The sequence below is a fragment of the Seriola aureovittata genome, chromosome 9 (genome assembly GCF_021018895.1).
Source record: "Seriola aureovittata isolate HTS-2021-v1 ecotype China chromosome 9, ASM2101889v1, whole genome shotgun sequence".
NCBI classification, from domain to species: Eukaryota; Metazoa; Chordata; class Actinopteri; order Carangiformes; family Carangidae; genus Seriola; species Seriola aureovittata.
Window position 1 is genome coordinate 11,635,563 of NC_079372.1, and position 20,125 is coordinate 11,655,687.

General features: G+C 39.2%; 2 protein-coding genes across 2 annotated transcripts; one reads left to right on the forward strand and one right to left on the reverse strand.

Annotated features, from left to right (window-relative positions):
• Positions 1-1,139: 1,139 nt before the first annotated feature.
• kcnk15 (potassium channel, subfamily K, member 15) lies at positions 1,140-4,306 on the reverse strand. The gene is made up of 2 exons (XM_056385910.1): positions 3,177-4,306; positions 1,140-2,963 (listed from the first exon to the last, which is right to left on the reverse strand). Exons 1-2 carry the CDS (start codon positions 3,472-3,474, stop codon positions 1,954-1,956), a joined length of 1,308 nt encoding a protein of 435 aa, XP_056241885.1. The 5' UTR covers positions 3,475-4,306; the 3' UTR covers positions 1,140-1,953.
• An 8,755-nt stretch (positions 4,307-13,061) lies between these two features.
• ogfr (opioid growth factor receptor) lies at positions 13,062-19,289 on the forward strand. Its single transcript, XM_056385825.1, has 7 exons — positions 13,062-13,355; positions 13,898-13,963; positions 14,050-14,131; positions 14,235-14,313; positions 14,647-14,713; positions 16,557-16,705; positions 16,795-19,289. Exons 1-7 carry the CDS (start codon positions 13,230-13,232, stop codon positions 17,894-17,896), a joined length of 1,671 nt encoding a protein of 556 aa, XP_056241800.1. The 5' UTR covers positions 13,062-13,229; the 3' UTR covers positions 17,897-19,289.
• Positions 19,290-20,125: the final 836 nt, after the last annotated feature.

Below are 20,125 nucleotides of genomic sequence, written 5' to 3' on the forward strand. Positions count from 1 at the left end.
AGCAGATCAACAGATGGCTTGAAATGTATGCTTGGGGACACTTATGTAAAGACTTCATGATGTCTATTCCTCATTCCAAACTGAAAACAGGTTTTAAAAATAGCAAAAGGAGGCAATGTGCAGACGTTAAGACACATGATGGGATTTTATCTCATCACAGTTGACAAGGTGTGGTTTTTCAATGACTTGAAATATCGGCTTGGCTACTGCAGTTGGAGTGGAGGTATTTTTCTTCTGTTGCTGTTTATGGCTGTTTTATTGTTTACTTCATATTTCAAACAGACAGGGATGGAGAGTTAGAAACCCAGACCAAAGTCTACACCTTAGTCAAGCCCAGGACACACATATATACACACACATATACATACCCACATATATGCATACATATATACATATAGTAATTTAATCTATAACAGTGTATCATCTTGTTTATGATAAAATAAGATATAGTAATCATATGTTTTATAAAATCTTAATCCATACAGTAACAAGTACCTACAGCTTTCAGATAAAGTATAAAGAACAACATTTGCCTCTGAATTGAAGTAGAAGTATTAACTTGCATGAAATGGTAAGTAAGGTACAGTGTAAGTGCCTAAGCACAATAGCCTACTTGAGTAAATTTACTTTGTTCTGTAACTTGCAGATCAAAAATTTCAAACATTAAGTTGTGAAAAAAGTGATGTTTTTCTAGGTTACATATAAGGCTACTAAGTAATGTTTAAACACCATTTTAATGACTATAACCATCCTCTTCCAACTTTTTTTTTGGTTCAATAAACCTCAACAAAGTCTTGAAACCCTGAAAATAACCAAATGAATGCTAAGTCAGTTAGTCACCATAATTCCTGTTATCCGTCAAAGTAGCATTATTCACGCAATTTTATTTACACACTTTTCCTCTGTACCACTCCTATGGTGCAAGACTTGCAGTAGAAAAGGAAGGAAGAAGAGTAGAGGCCCTTGACTCCTCTTTTTTAATCAAAAATAAAGTCCTGGTAGTTTAAAACAGAACAGAGGAAGACAAATGAACATAAAGACTGAACAACATCACACTAATGTGATTTGATTTCTTAAATCAGTCATCTTAATCAGTTAATAAAATTTGATTAAAATAAATACACTCACACATTTACCGGTCCTTTCCTTTGGTTTAATAAAACAATACTTTAAGAGACTCACATCGAATGTGACTACAAACCGAGTCGACTAGGAAACAACACCTCCCTGGCTGGAAAATGACAACTTTTCCAGGACTGCGGGAAGTTCACTCGTAACCTGCTACATATCTGTTTTGTGCTACATCCATTGAATTTGAATCAGTCATGTAACAAGCAGAATCTCTTTAGAGAGCATCAGTTCTCAACGATGCACAGAAAAGTTATAGCTAACCCCGCAATGATTAGTAATAAAGGGATTTATTAAATTCACTGAGCTAAGAAGCCACATATCTTATGTGCTTGGTCAAAGTTCTTTAAGGCTTTTTTAATATAAAAGTATAATGACATCTTCTAGGTATGGCATGAAAAATTTAGGATTTTGTTTAAAGCAGGAGCACAGTCCATTTAGGATCATTCACATACCTTCACCGAATAGTTATACAGTCATTAATAAGCACTATATACAAAATACTTTTGTTAAAAAGCCCAACCTTTTACATCTTTACATAGCACTCATGCATTCACATTGTGTGCTATACATTCTCTTTAGCATGCACTGCACTTTGGCTTACATGCGAGGAAAACAGCTTAAATAACATAAATAATTGCATGGTAAAAGAGGAAATTAAATCTCATCTTTGCTTTACAAATAAAATGATTTTAAATAGCCACAACAGACAACCTATTCAGTTAACAGAATCATTGTCTTCTGACATGCACAAAAGAGGTGCAACACAAAATACAGTGTCATTGAAAATACTGTTTACAGTCTTTCCCCGCACTATAGTGCTCTTTACACTGACTTTCTCCTTGAACGAGGGAACTCCCGGAAGCTATGCCCAGGTGAGAGCGTGCTTCCCGGGGATGAGAGTCCAGTGTTGTCCCTGGAACCTGGCGAGCAGCCCTGGATCCTATAGGAGACCGAGTTGTAATAAACAGAATTGATATGGCAGCCGTGGTGTTCACTGTGGGACATGAGAGGACTATCACAAATCCCTAAGCGGTAGCACACGCAGGAGCAGAGGGAGCTGAGGCTCGACCCCGGCCTGTGTCTTCCTGCCTTGATCTGAAAATGCAGCCTGTTTTTGCAGGGGCTCCTTTGCCTCTCCTGATCCTCTGCTGGGGAAGCGATGAGGTTGGTGCGGCTGGTTCCCTCCTCCATCGGGAGGAAGAGCGTACTGTGGCTGCGGTTGTGCACTGCATTGCTCCTGTTCCTCTCCCTGTGACTGCCTCTGCTCTGTTCACCTACAACATGGAGACCCACAGCCCCATCCAAAAGGCCTCTGTCCCTCTTCAGTGATGCCCTCTCTTGAGCATCTCTCCTCTCATCCTCAGTGTTCATGGTGAGGAAGCGAAGCACTACCAAATTAAGGAAGGCCCCAATAACAGTTAGCCCCACCAGGATGTACATGAAACTGAACGCCACATAGGGGGTTTTCTCCTGGAGGTCCTCCTTTTTCTGCAGGGCCACAAAGTCCCCGAAGCCAATCGTGGTGAGTGTGATGAAGCAGTAGTAGTAAGCGTGGAAGAAGCTCCATCCCTCAAAGTGGGAGAAAGCTGCAGCTCCCACACAGAGTGTCCCAATGCAGGACAGGAAGCCTACCAGGACCATGTTCTCCATGGACACTTCAGTGCGTCGAAAGCCCATGCACTGCTTTGCCTTATGGAGGAGGTAGCGGACAAATGTGTTCATCCTTTCTCCCAGGCTCTGGAACATGACCAAAGTGAGAGGAATGCCCAGTACAGCGTAGAACATGCAGAAGACCTTTCCTGCATCTGTGCCTGGTGCTGCATGTCCATAACCTTAATGCAGAGAGACGAAAATTACACAGTGACTCATACTGTAGCAAGGCATGGATGGTAAAACACGAACTAATTGTTTATGTAGTAGTTGAAACAAGCCTAAAATGTTCCAGTCACGCATATAAATTTAAAATGCTACACTGTAAATACTACAGCAACTGAGTAAAGCAGCATGAAAAAAAAAACAAAGATGGATGCATTACATTAACTTACCAATGGTGGTGATGACTGTTATGGCAAAGTAAAAAGAGCCAGCAAATTTCCACTGTCTCCCGGCGCGATGGGGCTCAGCTTGCAGCACCACTCGCTCGATTTCGCGGTAGTCGTCCTCGGAGAAGCGGTACTTCTTCTTCATCTCGTTGCGCTTCTGCTCCAAGATGCGCCTGCGGGAGCTCTCCGACTCGGACTCCAGCGCGTCAAACACCGCGGCGCCGACCAGCAAGTAGGAAAACATGCAGAGGATGAGCGACAGGGTTCGGACGTTTTGCTTCTTCATCCTCGGCGTCGGCATGAAAGTCGGGAGCAGATTGGCACAGTTACAGGTGGTGGTACCGTTCTTCAGCGTACAGACTCCACATTGGTGTTGCAGCCTGTTGCGTGAAACGTAGTAGCCTATTACGAGAGGCGTGCAGAGAAATAAAACCTGGAATTGTATCTAACCGGGTTTAAATATCTTGTCAATGTAAAAACGCTCATATTCTGCGGTGCGCATCGAGAGCGATAGATGCTCTCGACACGGTCATCTGTTAAACAAAGTGGCCTCAGCTTGCCTCTTCGCATGCGCAAACCAGTCACCAGTAAAAAGCTGTCTGTAATGTAATATATGTATAGGACACATAGTAAGCTTTGGCACCAGTGTTCGGTCTTATCACACCTGTGTGCAACAAGTCAAGTCCCGACTCGACCCGGCAGATACCAATCTGGGTGGGTTGGTGGGGGGTGGGGGGGTGTTACCATGGACAGCAACCAGTGGGATCTCACATTTAAGCTGGCCTTGTATCTGCGCATCCTGAGCTGTAGACATCCAGAGGTTGAGAGACATGGAAAACAAAGGTTTAGGCAGAGCAGAAGTACAGAGCTATCTCCCCTGGAATTAAATGTATTGTATAAATTAAGGTTTTCTTTACAACACATCAGCACAAGACTTTCCTAAAATGTGAAATTTTGTTTAAAAAAAAAAAAAAAAAAAAGATTAGCCAGTCTGTAAAATGGGTGATGATGGGTGATGACAAATTTAGTTGTGACGTTAAGTTTTTGAGACCTTGTAATGAATAATATACCAACCTAACTAACCAACATACATATGAATACTCAAATGTAAGCTACATGTAAATGTACACATGCATATATACATGCATAGTGAGTTCAAATAATCATAAATAATCAGAAAGCCTTTTGATATATTTTTTTAATTAATTGATTTTGTTAGTAGTATCCTAACAGCAAGATAGACACACATTTACTGGTCTGTTTCACTGGCTTTATGACTTTGTTTAAATCATGTATCGATGATGATAGATACATGTATAGATAAACAGTATGTTTGTGTCACATTAGAGAACTGATTCATGCATGTACAGTGGCTAAATGCACAACATTGCTACACTAGATCCTTCTGGAAACCTACTGTAGATGATGCTGGTTGCCATGGTTACTTATACCAGAAGCACAGACTTGGACTGTCAGTGAGGTTGAAGCTAATATGTAAGCGCAATGATCCAGGCCCTCGTTCAGTGAATCCTGTTGTCACTGCATCACAATATGTGAACAGGTATGATTATTCAGGCTGGACTTTTCTGGTCAAACATGTAGATGAATTTGTATCAGATACAAATTGAATAGAAGCATCCTCATTTTGTCACAGAGCATATTAGCAGCACCAACAGGGTATTGCAGGTGGATTATTGTGTGCTCTTTTGTTCCTCTCAAAAAGAGCAACCTGCTCTTGGTGGCCCTGCTTTCGTGTTAAGTGGCTAAATCAGCACACTTATATCCCTGTTGTGATTCAAACCAGCTCTCCATAAATCAATTACATCTCAGCTGATAAGAGAGGAACCTGAAGCCCTAATAGCCGCCCATCAATCCACACAGCTTGTATTCCCATCCTTTTCAAAGCCCAAGGACCTGGAACAAAGTGAGGAGGCCCATCAATCCACATTGACGCTGTGCTTGAGGATGAGTATTTTGACTCAAAGAGATGCTTCATTGATTTAGTTTTGCTCTCTCTATTCTCTACTCTCAGGTACATTTCATTATCACACACACACACACACACGTATTACCATGTAATTTACAAGGAACAATGAAAACTAAAAACTAGGATTGCTGGCTCCTGCACGAGCTGAAGAAGAGTAGTATGAAGAGATGAAAAGAAAAGGGAAAAAGGGAAGAACAATGCAAACTGTCGTAGAAGCAGGGGGGTGGAGGTGCAAAATTAAAGCCCAGGAAGTGCAAGCCTTCACAGAACACATCAACTTAATGGACAGAAACATCAAATTCACACGAGAGGATGTCAGAAACAACAGCTTGCCTTTTTTCGAACTGTGCTGTACACATTGAAGACGACAGAAGCCTCCACATTGGATTATACCGGAAAGTCTCCCACACAGACCAGAACCAACTCTTTGACTCTCAACACTTAAAGCGTGTGAATACCCTGACTGGATTATTGTGAAATCAGCGACAAGATCCAGGAAGAACACCAACACTGTGGGTGGCGAAGAAAAGAATAAACGCAACAACATTGTCATATGTGTCTGGAAAGTTTGATGGAGTGTGGAGTGATGGAGTGGTGTAACAAAAAATGGCAAAACAACAATTGAATGTGCAACACTCATCCACTGTACCAAAAGTATTTTCAAATTTAAATGACAAAGCCTTTCTAACGTCAATACTCATACATCATAGGGCTTTTTAGAGCCATGTACAATACAGGATCTCGCCTCAAAAATATCAAAATTGGGTTTTCAGAAAAAAACTAAAAAGTTGCTAGCTTGACCGCCGAGCTGCAAGCTCACTGCTAGGGGAGTCAACTAGCTTGACCCCCCTCTCGGGCCGGTGCTGAGCTGCAAGATAGCTCCCTGGGGATGCAGCTTCAACAGCAAGCAAGCTGTCACACATGAACATTTCACTGTTGCTGAAGTTAGGTTTTAATGGACTTTAAATGAACTCCATCATGCAAAAATAATGCAGGAGTGTTGGATCTTATGTGAGGTTGATGAACAAAGCTGCCACCTAAACAATGAACACATGAAACCATAACACTGTTCACAAACCTGTGGGCCCTATCAATCGTCCCCAGATTCGCATCAGTATCCACCTGCACGTCTGGGTGATGCCAGAGATGATGTTCATGTGTGGATACTGCAGGTCGAGGTGGTGCAGGTCTCCCTTCATTGTTGCGAAGGTTGAAGCTGTCCCCCATGATCAAAACCTTGGCTGGATGAAAAAAATTGTAACAGAAAAAACATCTTAATAGTGAGAAATGTATCATAGTGTCCGCTATAGAGAAAAAGGAAAGTCAGTTGCACTCTGATTAGATGAGCTACACACACTTATTTGAAAATACATCATTCCCTCAGTTTGGTTGTAAAGAAAAAGGTCTGCTGTTGTGTTTCGCGTTGAATAGCAATAGAAAAGTAATACTCACTTCAGTGGCATTGTGTGGGTGCACATGTCACGGTGGTTCTCTTAGTGATGTTACTTTTTCTGAAAGAGAGAGAAATAATCATTCCAAAAGAAATTCTGACTCCGTCTTCTACAATGAAATGAACAGGACCTGCAAGAGAGTAGACTGCAAACACTTCACCAAACTTAACATCAACGCACACTCACACATCGGCCGATCTGCTTGTTCTTGGAGTAACAGCACGTTGAGACGCAAACAGTTAACTGTAGTAGGCTAACATTAGCGTTTTGTAACCATGACTTAACTACAATGACAACCCGTTGTCACTAGCTTGCACACGCTAAAATAACATTACAAGGTTACTCCTCATATATGTGATATTCGCCAAATGTGGACATGTATGCAATTAGTCACTAAGATTATTTTAACACCTAGCTATAGAGTTAGCTAACTTTGTTGGCAGCAACTTAGCATGGCGTGGCCAAGAGCCTGGTGCGGCCATGTTGCCGGTGTAGGTGGGCATGATTTGGGTCCTCGGTTCTCAGGTTAGATCCACCCGTCACTCCTCTCCGGCTCCACCTTCACCCCCACCACTCTTTTGCTGAGTCCTAAGTAGCTGTACTCTGCTCTGGTTCACAGCATCAGAGCCTGTATTGTTATCAAGCAAACCAGGGCAGCATCGCACATTTTACGGTTCTCCCTTTGGTTTCTAACTTTAGAGGAGAGTGCTGCATGTTCACAAATATTGACCAAACTGGGGCACAGGAAAAAAAAGTGAATTCTTAAAAATGGTTGGATTCTCCTTTAAAAGCACAATCCATGATCATGATAATATAGTCTTCCATCCTCAAAGCATCTGGTGCAGAAAAATAACAGATAATAATATGAAAGTGATTATAGAAGCCTATAGGGGACTTTATAAAAATGATCACGTAAACTTGAAAATGAAAATCTAATGTTTTACAAATGTATGTGTTCTAGGATTAAACTGGACTTTACTTAATGAATATGGGCGAAGCAGGAGAAGCAGTCAACAGATTCCATTTAAAGGTATTTAATCTTTTGCTTGCAGTCAGTCAGGTCTGAGTGGTTCCAGTTGAATGGTTATATTTCTACAAATGAAAGAAAGCGTACATACAGAACAAATTCTATCATATTATCTCAAATAAAGCAATCAACAAACAATTCTAAATCAAAATCAGTACATTCTCACTTTAAATACTGTATATTATCATATTAAATTCTGGCAAGTCAAGATGCCAAAGATAATTAAAATCAAATTATACGTTTTCACAGGCCTGCTTCTGTTGTTTATATCATGTTACTGCCCACATTCACTCCATTAGTATCATCTTAGTGAGGTTTGCTGAATGATGGATGGTTAGAAAAAGCATTTCTTTAGCAGGAAATTGTAAAGATACAGTAATATACAAATGTTTTTTTAATCTCAAAATCAAAAAGACAACCTCAGTGTCTGTGGTGATGCTGAGAATATGCAGATGGTACAAAACCATTTTGAAGATGCACATGGCATCACGCAGAGAAAAGAGGACCTTGTGCCTTAAGGCGCATTTCTCTACTAAATAAAACCCATCTGCCAATTCTGCAACAACAAAAATGCAAATTTGGCACAATCCTAGAGGGAGGCTTATAAAAATTAAGCTCCTCTGTAAAAGCCAAACTTTAAGAATGGAAAGGGGGTCTTTAGCAGGGAACACCAGCTGTACTTTGACAAGGATAGGAGACAATTACAGATGGGGACAATAGAGGAGTGCAAGATTAGGAAGCAGCTTGATACAGAGAGAAGATTCGTGTGCAGACAAACCTGTTGTCAGTCAGAGAAAAGAGGAAGAGGACGTGAAGACTCCAAGATACGGACAGATGTGAATTTAACTGCAGCAGATCAAGATAATGATCTGCTGACTTCCTTTGACTCACAGATTTGATTAGTCAGTACATATAATGCATCAGAATTTGAATTTGCAGTTCACGGGAGAATGGGCTAAAATGCTGAAAACTGTCAAGGAAAAGAAAAAAAAACATCAGTTACTGATCAATCACTGATTAAAGTCTTCCCAAAAACCTAATTTTGTTCTGTTTATTACCCCATTTGGCAACGATGAAAACCTCTGTGATGCCGTTAGTTATTATCACATTACTTTGTCTATCCCATTAAATTTGTAGATTATGAGCCTGTACAAAGATTACTTAACAGTGTTATCAGAGTCTCTGCCAACTACAGGATACAGCCATAATTGAAAATGTAGATACCTTTTGTTATATTCATACTCAACTCAAACTTGATCACAGTTAACACCTGAACTCTTTTGAGCAGTTTTGGTTGTAAATTAGAAGGATGACTGAAATCATACTGAGCCACAATACATAAACGTAATAGAAGCAACAACAAAAACAAAACAAAAAAGACAACTGGAGGATAACAGGGATGAGGAGGCTTTGGTGTTATGATACAATAGAACACAATGCCTTTATGTGGCAGCTGTAAAGAAGAGGCAAGAAAATATGCCACAGACCTTCTCAAACCGGGCATGATATAGAAATGTGTAAGAAGAGAAAAGGGGATTACAAGGTTTTAAAATAGAAGGCGGACAAGTTCACTTTCCTTAAACATTGCTCTGGACAAATTTTTCAGCAATAAAGAATCACTAAAGCTCCAGAACAGCTACTAAATGGACTTTGATTGTTTCTGAGGGATTGTTTTGTCAGCTATTGTGTTTTCAGTGTCAATAATGAATTTTCTATCTCAGCGTTTAAAGCATGCATAGTAACTGGTTATCAAATGAATCTTGGCCTAGTGGAATAAAAAGGCAATATCTTAATCTGAATTGTAGGGGAGTAGAACTACAAAGTAGTAAAAAGTAACAATACTACAGTGAAATACAACTACTTCAAATTGTACTTAACTAAGTATTTAATTAAATGTACTCTGTAGTTAATTTCCACAAGAAATTTGGTATAATCATATTCACCATTCTACTAACTCTGAAACAAACATATTTCTCAATCGGTGCCACAGATCTGTGTGTACATAAATAAAACCAAGTCATTCTTACATTAACAAAGAATTGGTAGTTAAGTTTCATATATTGTTCGGCTCCGTAAAACTGTTATTCTGGGGAGTTATGGTACAGCTTGTGATGCTACAGAGACTTTCTGTTTACACTGTTGATTGCTTTTGATTGAACAGCACTACAGATGTTCCTTTTTACCAATTTGCACTCACTGAAGTCTTTATTGGCTAAAACATTCTGCAAGTTTTAATGCTGTTCCTTAAGTTTTAAAGGTAAATCAGCTTGAAACCAGCTAGTAGTTAATAAGAACTTTGGCAGGACTTTACACACAAACTTAGCCATGAATCTACAAATAGCTGGTGCAACAATCCTTCCGAGCAGAATTCCCCCAGATGACCCTCGACTCCACCCACCCAGTTCCTGCAGGGATAAACTATAGGAAGCGGTATACTCAGTTAAAATGGGGATTAGATTAGTAAACTTGTTTTAAAGTCACTGAATTCTTGTCAGGGCCCCTACAAATACAGCCAGTATGGGTTTACATATTCATTATAATCTCTGGGTATATTAACAAATCTTTCCATCTGTATTGATCTCACTGAGAGTACAGCATCAGAGAATCCATTTTATGAAGCAGAGGCACTAAATAGCAACAGCAAATACTGGATGCCTGCAGAGCCCTCTGGTTTCCACAGTAACTAGGGACAAAAATAGAAACCCACACCAGCGGCCATTCAACACTGAATCCCCTGTGATAATACACTATTCTATTTATACCTTCTAATGGTGAAGATGCATAAATGCATGTGTCAGGTTACTGTCAAAAGATGGACATCATGGTCCAATTATATGTTCACACCTCTGAGTCCCTCTTTGTGCTGTGGGTTCTTATAGTATGAAAACTAATGATACAGTGTGATACAGTTATACTGAAGATATTAGACACGTCTAAGACACTTCCAATGAGACTGGACCACTAGATAAATTGGACTTTTTGTTTGTGTGTGTGCGGGTGCAGGGTGTAAGAGAGAGAGCATGAGAGCATGTGAGGTTGTGTGTGAAGGGCTGCAGTGCTTTCTAAAGCTCGTAACATAGAAACGCCTCCATCTCCCATGAAAATAAACAGGCTTTCTTGTCACCATGTTACAAACTGTACATCGCTGAATATGATCTTCAAACATGGTCCCTTTTCCTTTTGACAACCTCAACAAAAGAAGTCAAAATTGATCATTTTGGGTATTAAGTTTTAGGGCAAAATTAAGTCATTTTATTTATTTATTTATTTTTTAAGTTATATTTTTGGGCATTTTTGCCTTTATTTTTGATAGCACAGTGAGATAGACAGGAAAGTCAGGGAGAGAGACTGAGGGGATGACATGCAGCAAAGGGCCATGAGTTGAATTCGAACCCTTGGCCGCTGTGGTTAGGACTAAATCCGTGTAGTACGCGCTCTACCAGGTGAGTCATCAAGGTGCCCCAAGTTAAGTCATTTTAAATCTAACTTTCCAAAAAGTTTCTCACATTGGAGGGGCTAATTAAAGGGTTAGACTAGTGGAACCAGATATAAAGTGATGGTGGATGGACAGCTTACCAGCCAGTGGCTCTCAGATCAAGTCACCTATCCAGCCATTCGGACCAGCCACTGTAGTTTAACCCAAACAGATGCAATGAAGATATAAGGTCAGGTTGTGCCGTCTGCCTGAGTGAGGATAGGATGCTTTAATGGTGCACTAGGTTGGAAAATGGTGTGAAAAGGTTTCTGATATAACCATGGATGGATTACTGAACAAACCTTGTTGGTACAGGTCTGCAGGAAACATGGGATTAGGTAGCCCAATAGACCAGAGCCTCTGAATGGACTGTTAACATTTCTTGTTGGAAAGTCAATCAAATGACTACAGCGAGACACAAAACAAGTAAAAATAGACACAAAGCAGCTACAAAGACAATCAAAATGAGTACAAAGAGATGCCGACAACTAAAAGAGATTAAAAAAAACAAGTACAAAGAAGTGCAAAACAACCATAAAAAGACACAAATTGAGTGTGACTTGACACAAAATTACTGCAAAGAGATGCAGAATGACTAAAAAGCAACACAAAATGGGTAAAAATAGACACAAATGAACAAAAAAGAGACACCAAACGAGTATGGCGAAAAATGACTACAAAAAGATGCAAAACAGCTATAGAGACACAAAACGACTTGTGACTCGTAGGTCTTGCTCTTCTGTAGGAGGGGGCGGGGCCTTCTACAAGTCGAGCTGAAGGCTGGGCCATGGAGATACTGCCCATAAGGCCAGTGGGGTTTTAGTTCAGTTAGTTTAGCCTAAGAGGACACAATGTAGATTTAAAACCGGGTCAAGCTGCCCAGTATCTGCTCTGTGCGTGGTGAATTAAAGGCACTTAAAAGGTTGTGTCATGGGCTAGAGAATGGTGCCACCTGTCATGGTGCCCAGTAGATTTATGATGGTACAGCCTGATACCCAGCCCCAGCACGGCTTTGCTATAGGTCAAAACATAATTTAACATGAATACTGGGCTTCCATATATACATACTGTGTATAACTCCCAGTGCATATATTTTTCCAGCCCCATCACCATTGGCACACTAGTCTTGAATATAGCTGAAACGATTAATCAATGAATCCACTTGTCAATCCACAAAAAATACATCAACTATCTTAATAATTTGACATCATTTTCAAGCAGGAACACCAAACATGCCTTGTTCCACCTTGTCCAATGAGTGGATTTGTTGCTTTACTTCGTCTTATGTGATAGTAATGACCAACGTCCAAAATTCAACATTAGTGAGGCAATATATAATAAAAATAGGCCTAGTTCTCATGTTACTTTACATATTGTTATTAGTTTTTAATTTGTCAGTTTATTAGTTATCTGCACGACTATCATAGCCTGACTGTTGCTTTTTGTTATATAACAGTCAAGTGAAAGAGTTTTCTTGTACTTAAGATAGGCTGCCTGACTCATCAGCTGGTTTGCAGTTTTTATCACCATCAACCAACACTGCAAGTGTGCCGCCTTCAACTGTCTCGGGAAAATTTAAATGTTCATTCGAAGGCTCATTAATAACACATAAATAAGTGCCAAATAACTGCAGTGTCGTCAGATGTTTCTGATGAGACTTGCCAGGAAAGGGAAGGAAAAATTCCAAAAAGGAATAAATACCTTCCTGAGGTCAACTAGTGATGAACTCTCCATAATTTAAACTGTAGCTATATGTTCATCCCGTGAGGCAGCAAATCAACAATACATGTTTAGGGTTTTATACTCTTTAGCATAAAATGCCACAAAAACTGTTTTTTTAATTCCGTTTCCGATTAAAGTAATGGCGAACGCAAACGTGTGTCAAGTTGTGTGAAGTTAGATTTGCTACTTACGGGGCGTACTTGAAGGCAGCATCAGCACTGCAGCCGCCAACAGTGCCGCTGTCTGACGATGGTAGACTGGAAAGACGGATGGTCAGGGCCGTCCCCGTCTAACCTGAACATGCAACTGTAACTTGATTCATGTCCGTTTGTAGTGCTAAACCAGGTTAAACGTTTACTTATCTCTAGCAAATAATATAACTGTGTTGTTAATAATGGAGGACGACTGTGTTTGTGAGTACGACTCGACCTGGGACACAGAGAGTGATGGAGACGACCCGGCCGGAGAGAGCCAAACCCGTCGGTCAAGTCAAGACAAAAACAAATCTGGTTGGACTTTAGTACGTGCTTTCATTATTACCAAGCCAACCCGTAACTCACCTAGAAGCTGTCATATCGTGGAATATGTTGACTTCTGAATCGTTGCTTTCCCACCCTGCCAGGCGTTTGTATTATTGCCAAGACTGGAAAGCTAATGTTAGCTTTATGCCTGACTGCTGCAGGCTTGCTAACTAGCCTAGCTAGCCAATAGCCACTGATGTTAGCTCACTTTTGGGGGATTATAAAATCGCTGGCGTTACGTTTATATGATTATGTTGGGCTACTTACAGCGATAACTATCCATAGGTAGTAATTCACAGATAACATTTTTTAAAAGTTAGAATTGTGAAAATCTTTGCGGGATTGGGGAATTGATTAGCTTGGCCTTAAATACATCAACTTGTATAACGTTATGCCAGGTTTTTATGGTATTAGAGACATTACATGATATGCCATCATTAGCAATGAAAACACGACGTGTCATCGTTGCCATGGATTAGGATGCATTTATACAACAGTGAAACATTTGATGTAGTTATTTTACTTTCACTTTTACTTGCAGTGGCATCCTACGCCCAGAAACATGAGGGCAGCAAAGGACATGCAGAACTACAGAAGAGGATACCCAGTAAGTAACGGCAAAATAATACATAACAGCTTGTCTATAACAACAAAGAGTGATGAAATTATGTTTTTGTTTGTTTGTTTTTACAGAATCTTACAGATGATGAGTGCTCAGAAGACAAAATGAATAATTTGCAGTTTTATCTCAATAAATTTCCCTCCGCTCCTGATGGTAATTTATTCATACATTCTTACATGGTATTTTCAGTGTTTCGTAACACAAGTTACTACAAGTTCTGTTTGTAGTTACTTTGTTTTTTTTTCATTTGGCACAGATGTCTTCATTGAGTCATTTCTTAAGGAATGGAAAAATGACTACAAAAGACTGGAGAGAGTTCACTCCTACATTCAGTGGTATGTATTATTCAACCATTCGCCTCTTTTCTAGTCAACAGTTTTCTAGTCTTACCTGTCACTTGAGCTTTCCAAAAGAGAAACAGTGATTAAGTTTACATATTATTCCAGTGATATTCAGAGGGTTGTAATGCTGTTAGTGTTTACTTTTGTGTGCTGTTTCTAAACTGTTTATTAAAGGATGTTTTTTGTGGCTTTACATGGCTTCAGAGTTGTATTTGATGTTTTTCAAGGATGAATCACCAAGAATATCATCATTAAATTAGAGTACAGTTTCATTAGATGTTAATTGGTTTTGTGTTGTTTCTCTCCTGAATCTTCTGCCATTGGCAGGTTGTTTCCACTGCGAGAACCGGGGGTTAATTACATGGCTTCAGAACTCACCAAGAAGGAAATTGAGGTAAGAGGAAACAACAAGTCCTTTAAATGAATGCTCAGCCAAACAGTTTATTCTGCAGAATTTGGCTGTCAGCTGTGACTTGCAATTTTTGGCTCAACATAAAGCAACACAACAAATTTATTTGACCAGTTATGTTGATGCTGCAAATATGTGATGAGCACAAAGCCACTGAGCCAAAGCATCATGAATTTCTGATGCTTTGGCTAGAGATGTCATATCTTAAAAGCTCCAAATGCTATGTTCAGTCAACCAGAGAATCGAGGAGCTGCCATAGTTTTTGTAAAATAATTTCGGTCATTGTTTGAGTGATAAATTCTTTCCAGAACAAGCTACATAGGTTAAACCCTTAGACCGCGACAACACTCATGCCTTTAAGACACTTGCACATCATCACTCATCTCTGTTCACTTGTTTTCCATCACCTTTCTACTGTCAATTATCAAAATAAAGGCAAAAAGCCCCCAAAACTACTGTAGAAGTTGAAACCTGCACGTCTGGTAAAATTGTGCATCAGAAATATTGCATTGTGGTATTAAATAGTTTTTCCAACTTCATTAGCACAAAATTTGGTTGCAGTTCTGTAGTTTTAATAAAAAAAACCTTTACTAGATTTAGTCATGTCAAGTCATCGTGGAGAGTAATGTTTTTAAAAAAAGAGTCAAAGCAGAAGATTTCTTGCCATCAGGAGCAGAGGGAGACTGGGGTTCACCCCATCAGTCTGACCTACTTTTCACTCCCTATCACAAACCCTCCCAAACATTATTTCTTGCATTGTTAGACGCAAGTAAGCTCATGAGCTATTAAGCACACACTGCCATTTATTAACATTGTAAAGAAAATGTTTGTCTGAGAAACCTTCAGGGTGTCATCATTGTATAATCGATCTTATGAACCTTCTTTAAGCTTAAGAAGTGTTTACGAAAAGCATTGTAACTGAAGATGCTCTTGGAAATGATTGCAGATTAACAAGTGCCTCTTTCTGACCTGTAGGAGACAAACAGTATTTTAAGAATCCCCAGAGTCTGCAGGAGGAAACAAAATCTGCATGATTTATTGAAGTTTTTATTCGGCTGTGTTTAGATTAGAAAATAACAAAAGCAAGCACTAATTCAATGATTGATTTGCAGAAACTGATCTGATAGTTTCTATTGTATCGTTCCCCACTCCTTCTTGCCTAATATATTCTCTTCTGGCTGAGCTGACACTTACCTGATGTTAAATTTTCAGGTTCCATATCTTCTTTTTCTTATTTATTTATTTATTTATTTTAAAGGTGTTTATACAGAAATTCACAATAGATTAGAGCATATTCATGAAATTTACAAGAACCACCCCTGCCTCATTTTAGGTTAGATGCGTGTTTAAGAGAATAATGTCTGCCTTGAGAAGCAGCTAAATCAAAGCTTTCCTTCTTACATTTCCACACAGTAACATGAAGTATAGAGGGCAGAAAGCTGTAGACCTTTTGCTGCACATTAAGCTTCATTTTCAAATGAACACTTCCAAGTATAAAACATCTTCTTTTCTATGCTTTTGCTTATGATGGATGTTTTTAATACACAGCACAGCTTACAGACAGTTCAATAAGCAAAGTTACTTTAAAGTATATTCAGCATCAACTTAAGTACCAGAGACAGCTAACGTTCAGAAACTCAATGGTATGCACATGCACTCGCTCTTATCTACTGCTTTGGGAAACTGCATATCTGCTTAACATAATGACTTTCATTTATTTATTCAAATGTTTTGACCCATGTTACTGTCATTACATGATCATAAAAGCTGTAGAAATGTTGCACAATTTTTTGTAATTTATATTATCTCCACTCTATATGCTCCTTAGGCTTTTAAGAAGAATGAGGATGCCAAAAGGAGACTAGTTGAGTCCTATGAACTCATGTTGGGCTTCTACGGCATCCGTTTGGTCAACAAAGAGACAGGTGAAGTGAAACGTGCAGAAAATTGGAAGGAGCGCTTTGGCAACCTGGAACGGTAAGTATTAGATATTGTCACTTAAGCAACTTCTAAGATATGTACGTTTTTGTTTGTAATTTCAGCTTCAACCGTCTGACTTCTTGCAGGAATATGCACAACAACCTACGCATCACTCGCATCCTGAAAAGCCTTGGGGAGCTGGGATTTGAGCGCTATCAGGCCCCACTTGTGCGCTTCTTTCTTGAAGAGACTCTGGTCAAGAAGACCCTTAGCAGTGTTAAACGCAGCGTGCTTGACTATTTCTTGTTTGCTGTGCTGGACAAGCAGAAACGTCAGGAGCTTGTGCGCTTTGCCTACCTTCACTTTGAGCCAAAGGATAAGTTTGTGTGGTGTCCCAGAAAGATTCAGAAACAATTCCGGAAGGCAGAGAAAAGATCTGATGCCATTGGGAATGGAGATGGAAAAGATGAAGTGTATTCACGGGGTAAAAGCAAAGATGGAGAGGCAGTCGTGCAACAAAAAGAGGATGGATTGGATAATGTTACAAAGACTCAGAAAGGAACTGATAAAACAGCAAATAAAGACAAAAACAAACTGTCAGAGGCATCCCCTGAGCCAAAACAAGAAGCTGAGACTGTTGGAAATGGAAAAACAGAAGCTGAGCCTAATAAGGAAATTTTAGGGAATGGAAATGACTCTACAGATGATGTTGATGAAATGGATCAGTCACCCAGTCCTGACACTGTGGTGGCAAAAACTGAGCCCAGTGAGGACAGTGACCACAAATTGACCAACAACTCAAAGGATACCATCCAGGAGCCAGACAACAGTATGCAAACAGATGGGGACATAGACACTGAAAAACCACCGAAGAAGAAGAGAGAAGATAACAAGGTGTTGCCAAGCAACGGCTCTATTTGGGACTCAGCCAGTGGGCAGTTGGAGGAAAAAGCTGGTGCTCATAAAGCCACTGGTCAAATGAGCCCGTCAGCACAAACACCCCATAAGACCTCAAAACACTCTCCCTCTCTTTCTTCTGGGAGGGAGGAAAAAATCCCAAGGACTGATTTTAATCAAGTGCTAGATAAAAAAGAAGGAGACATGTCGCAGGAAAATGTGTCAGCAACAAATGGGTCACTGATGAGCACCGACAAACCTGTGGATGAACAGAGAAATGGGAAAGAGTTGGAGGATATGGATATGGCATCAAACCCCTCAAGCTCAGACCAAAATGTGGGGAATTCATGAATAAACTGGATGATTGGAGAAAATACATGAATTTGACCTTAAATGAAACTTAACATAGGGACAGAGTATGACTTTAAAAAGACTTTCTCGGCCTTATTTCTACTATATTTGATGTTTAGATATTGATTCTTTTCACTTTGAAGGAGTATATGGATTGATTAATTCACCAAATGTGAGACTGGATGTGACTCAGTTTTCGAGGATAAGGCTGGTGATATTCTACTTTTTTTTTTCGTTTGTTTGTTTGTTTGTTTGTTTCAGAAAATCCTATGAAATGACCAAAAGCGTTGGTGTCTCAATACATTGACTTCCCTACCCTGTTTGTGGCACTTAGCTCCATGCTCAATGGTTCCTACTAAAAGAAATGAATCTTTAAACAGGTCAAGAATATCTAGTCTTATTTTTCAAAGGCTACATAGTTTTACAGCTGGTTTCGCCACAGGAGTAAACTGTGTTTTGTTTTCAGTATTGGGACTACAGTGTTTACAGCAGCACGATGGTGTATGTGGGATTGACTTAAACTACAGTGCCTGTGTTTATTGTAATGAAGAAACGTGTCACCAAGTGCAACACTGGATAATTTAACATTGGAAGAGGGGGCAGAGGAATAAACTATAATATGTGAGTAGGTTAAATTCATTCTATGTTTTGGTCTTCTTGGATTTCTTGACAATAAGAAAAATATACAATATTACCAGACTTATCCTTTTAAGGTAGTAATGACTAAGACTGTCAGCAACTGATATGAAATATCTCTACAGAATACATAAGGCACTATTATTAATGTATGTCAATGAAATGATGATTTCAGCATTTTTAACACCGTACTACTTTCACAATCGAACCGTTTTGTTTTGCACTGAAAAATGATTAATTGGAAGAACTTTTTTTCCCCCTTTTTGAGCTGTTTTTTTATGTAAGTAAAAATTACTTCTGTACTTGTTTGTGTTTCTGCTGGATCCAGCTGTTCAAATGGATTTAAGACTGAATGTCACTTAAATTATATTTCAATAATGTTGCACATCTGTATGGATTCATGCAGATTTTGGAAGTAGGCTTTTGAAAAACTGCCAAAAATGAGATGAGACTGATTGATTGTATGATACATATGTCTTCTCGGCAGAACTGATTAATCTTTGGCTATAATTTAAAGACCGCTGTAAGTTAATTTGAGATCGGTGCAGACTATGAATATTAACAAGCCAGGGTGGTTATATTGATGCATCTTTCTATATTTGCACTTCATTTTGAATATTAATTGTTGAAGTTATTGTATTTACATAATGAAATGTTAATAACTTTACAAAAGTGCTGAATTCTTTATATATGTTACTTTTTTTCCCCAAGTAAATACCTGGCTGTTGACAAAGCAGAATAAAGTTATACTATTTTCTGATGCTTTTATGACATTAATCTGTTTAGTCAAAGTCTGAGTCCTGTTGTGATGTATTAAATTGCAGTTCTCAGGATAACACTGTCAGCTTTCACTCCTATTCCTGAGATTCTTCTTTCAGTTCACACTGCAGCAACATATAGTCAAAAATATTGGTCTTTTTTTTTCCCAACAAACAGACTGAGCCGCAGCGAAGTGGCATGACTCACAAGAAGAAAGATGTTGAACAGAGATATTGATGCAACATAGCTTGTTCAGACCTCAGGATCAGTGTGAATAAGGACATTAAATACTGTTTGAGCTTGCTGTTCATTATTGCATTGTCCATGCCAGCCACTATAGCTCTACCCATCCCATTTGGAATATTATAAATAAAATTCTTAACACATTTTGTTGGATTATTGTAAGTTAAGATCCCATAGTGCTCAGAATGTGCTTGTTTGCCATGACAGTGGATTTATATATTTTAAGTTATTTTATACACCTCCGCACCAGCGACAGCCGTGACCGGAAGCATTATGTTTTCAGGTTGTCCAATTCTTGTGAATGCCCATTCTCCCATTCTTCAGATTTGGCACAAACGTTCACTTGGTCTCAAAATGAACAGAGTAGATTTTGGTAGGCTAATGTCAAGGTGACAGTGACCTCACCAAACATGTTTTTGGCCATAACTCAAGAATTCATTCTCTGTTTATGACTAAATTTAATACAGGATAAAATGATGAAGTGATGGCATTTTATATCCAAAAGGTCAAAGGTCAACTTCACTGTGACATTATAATGTTCTGCAAACAACACTTCTGGCCATTATTGAAAGCCATAACTCAGAAACATAA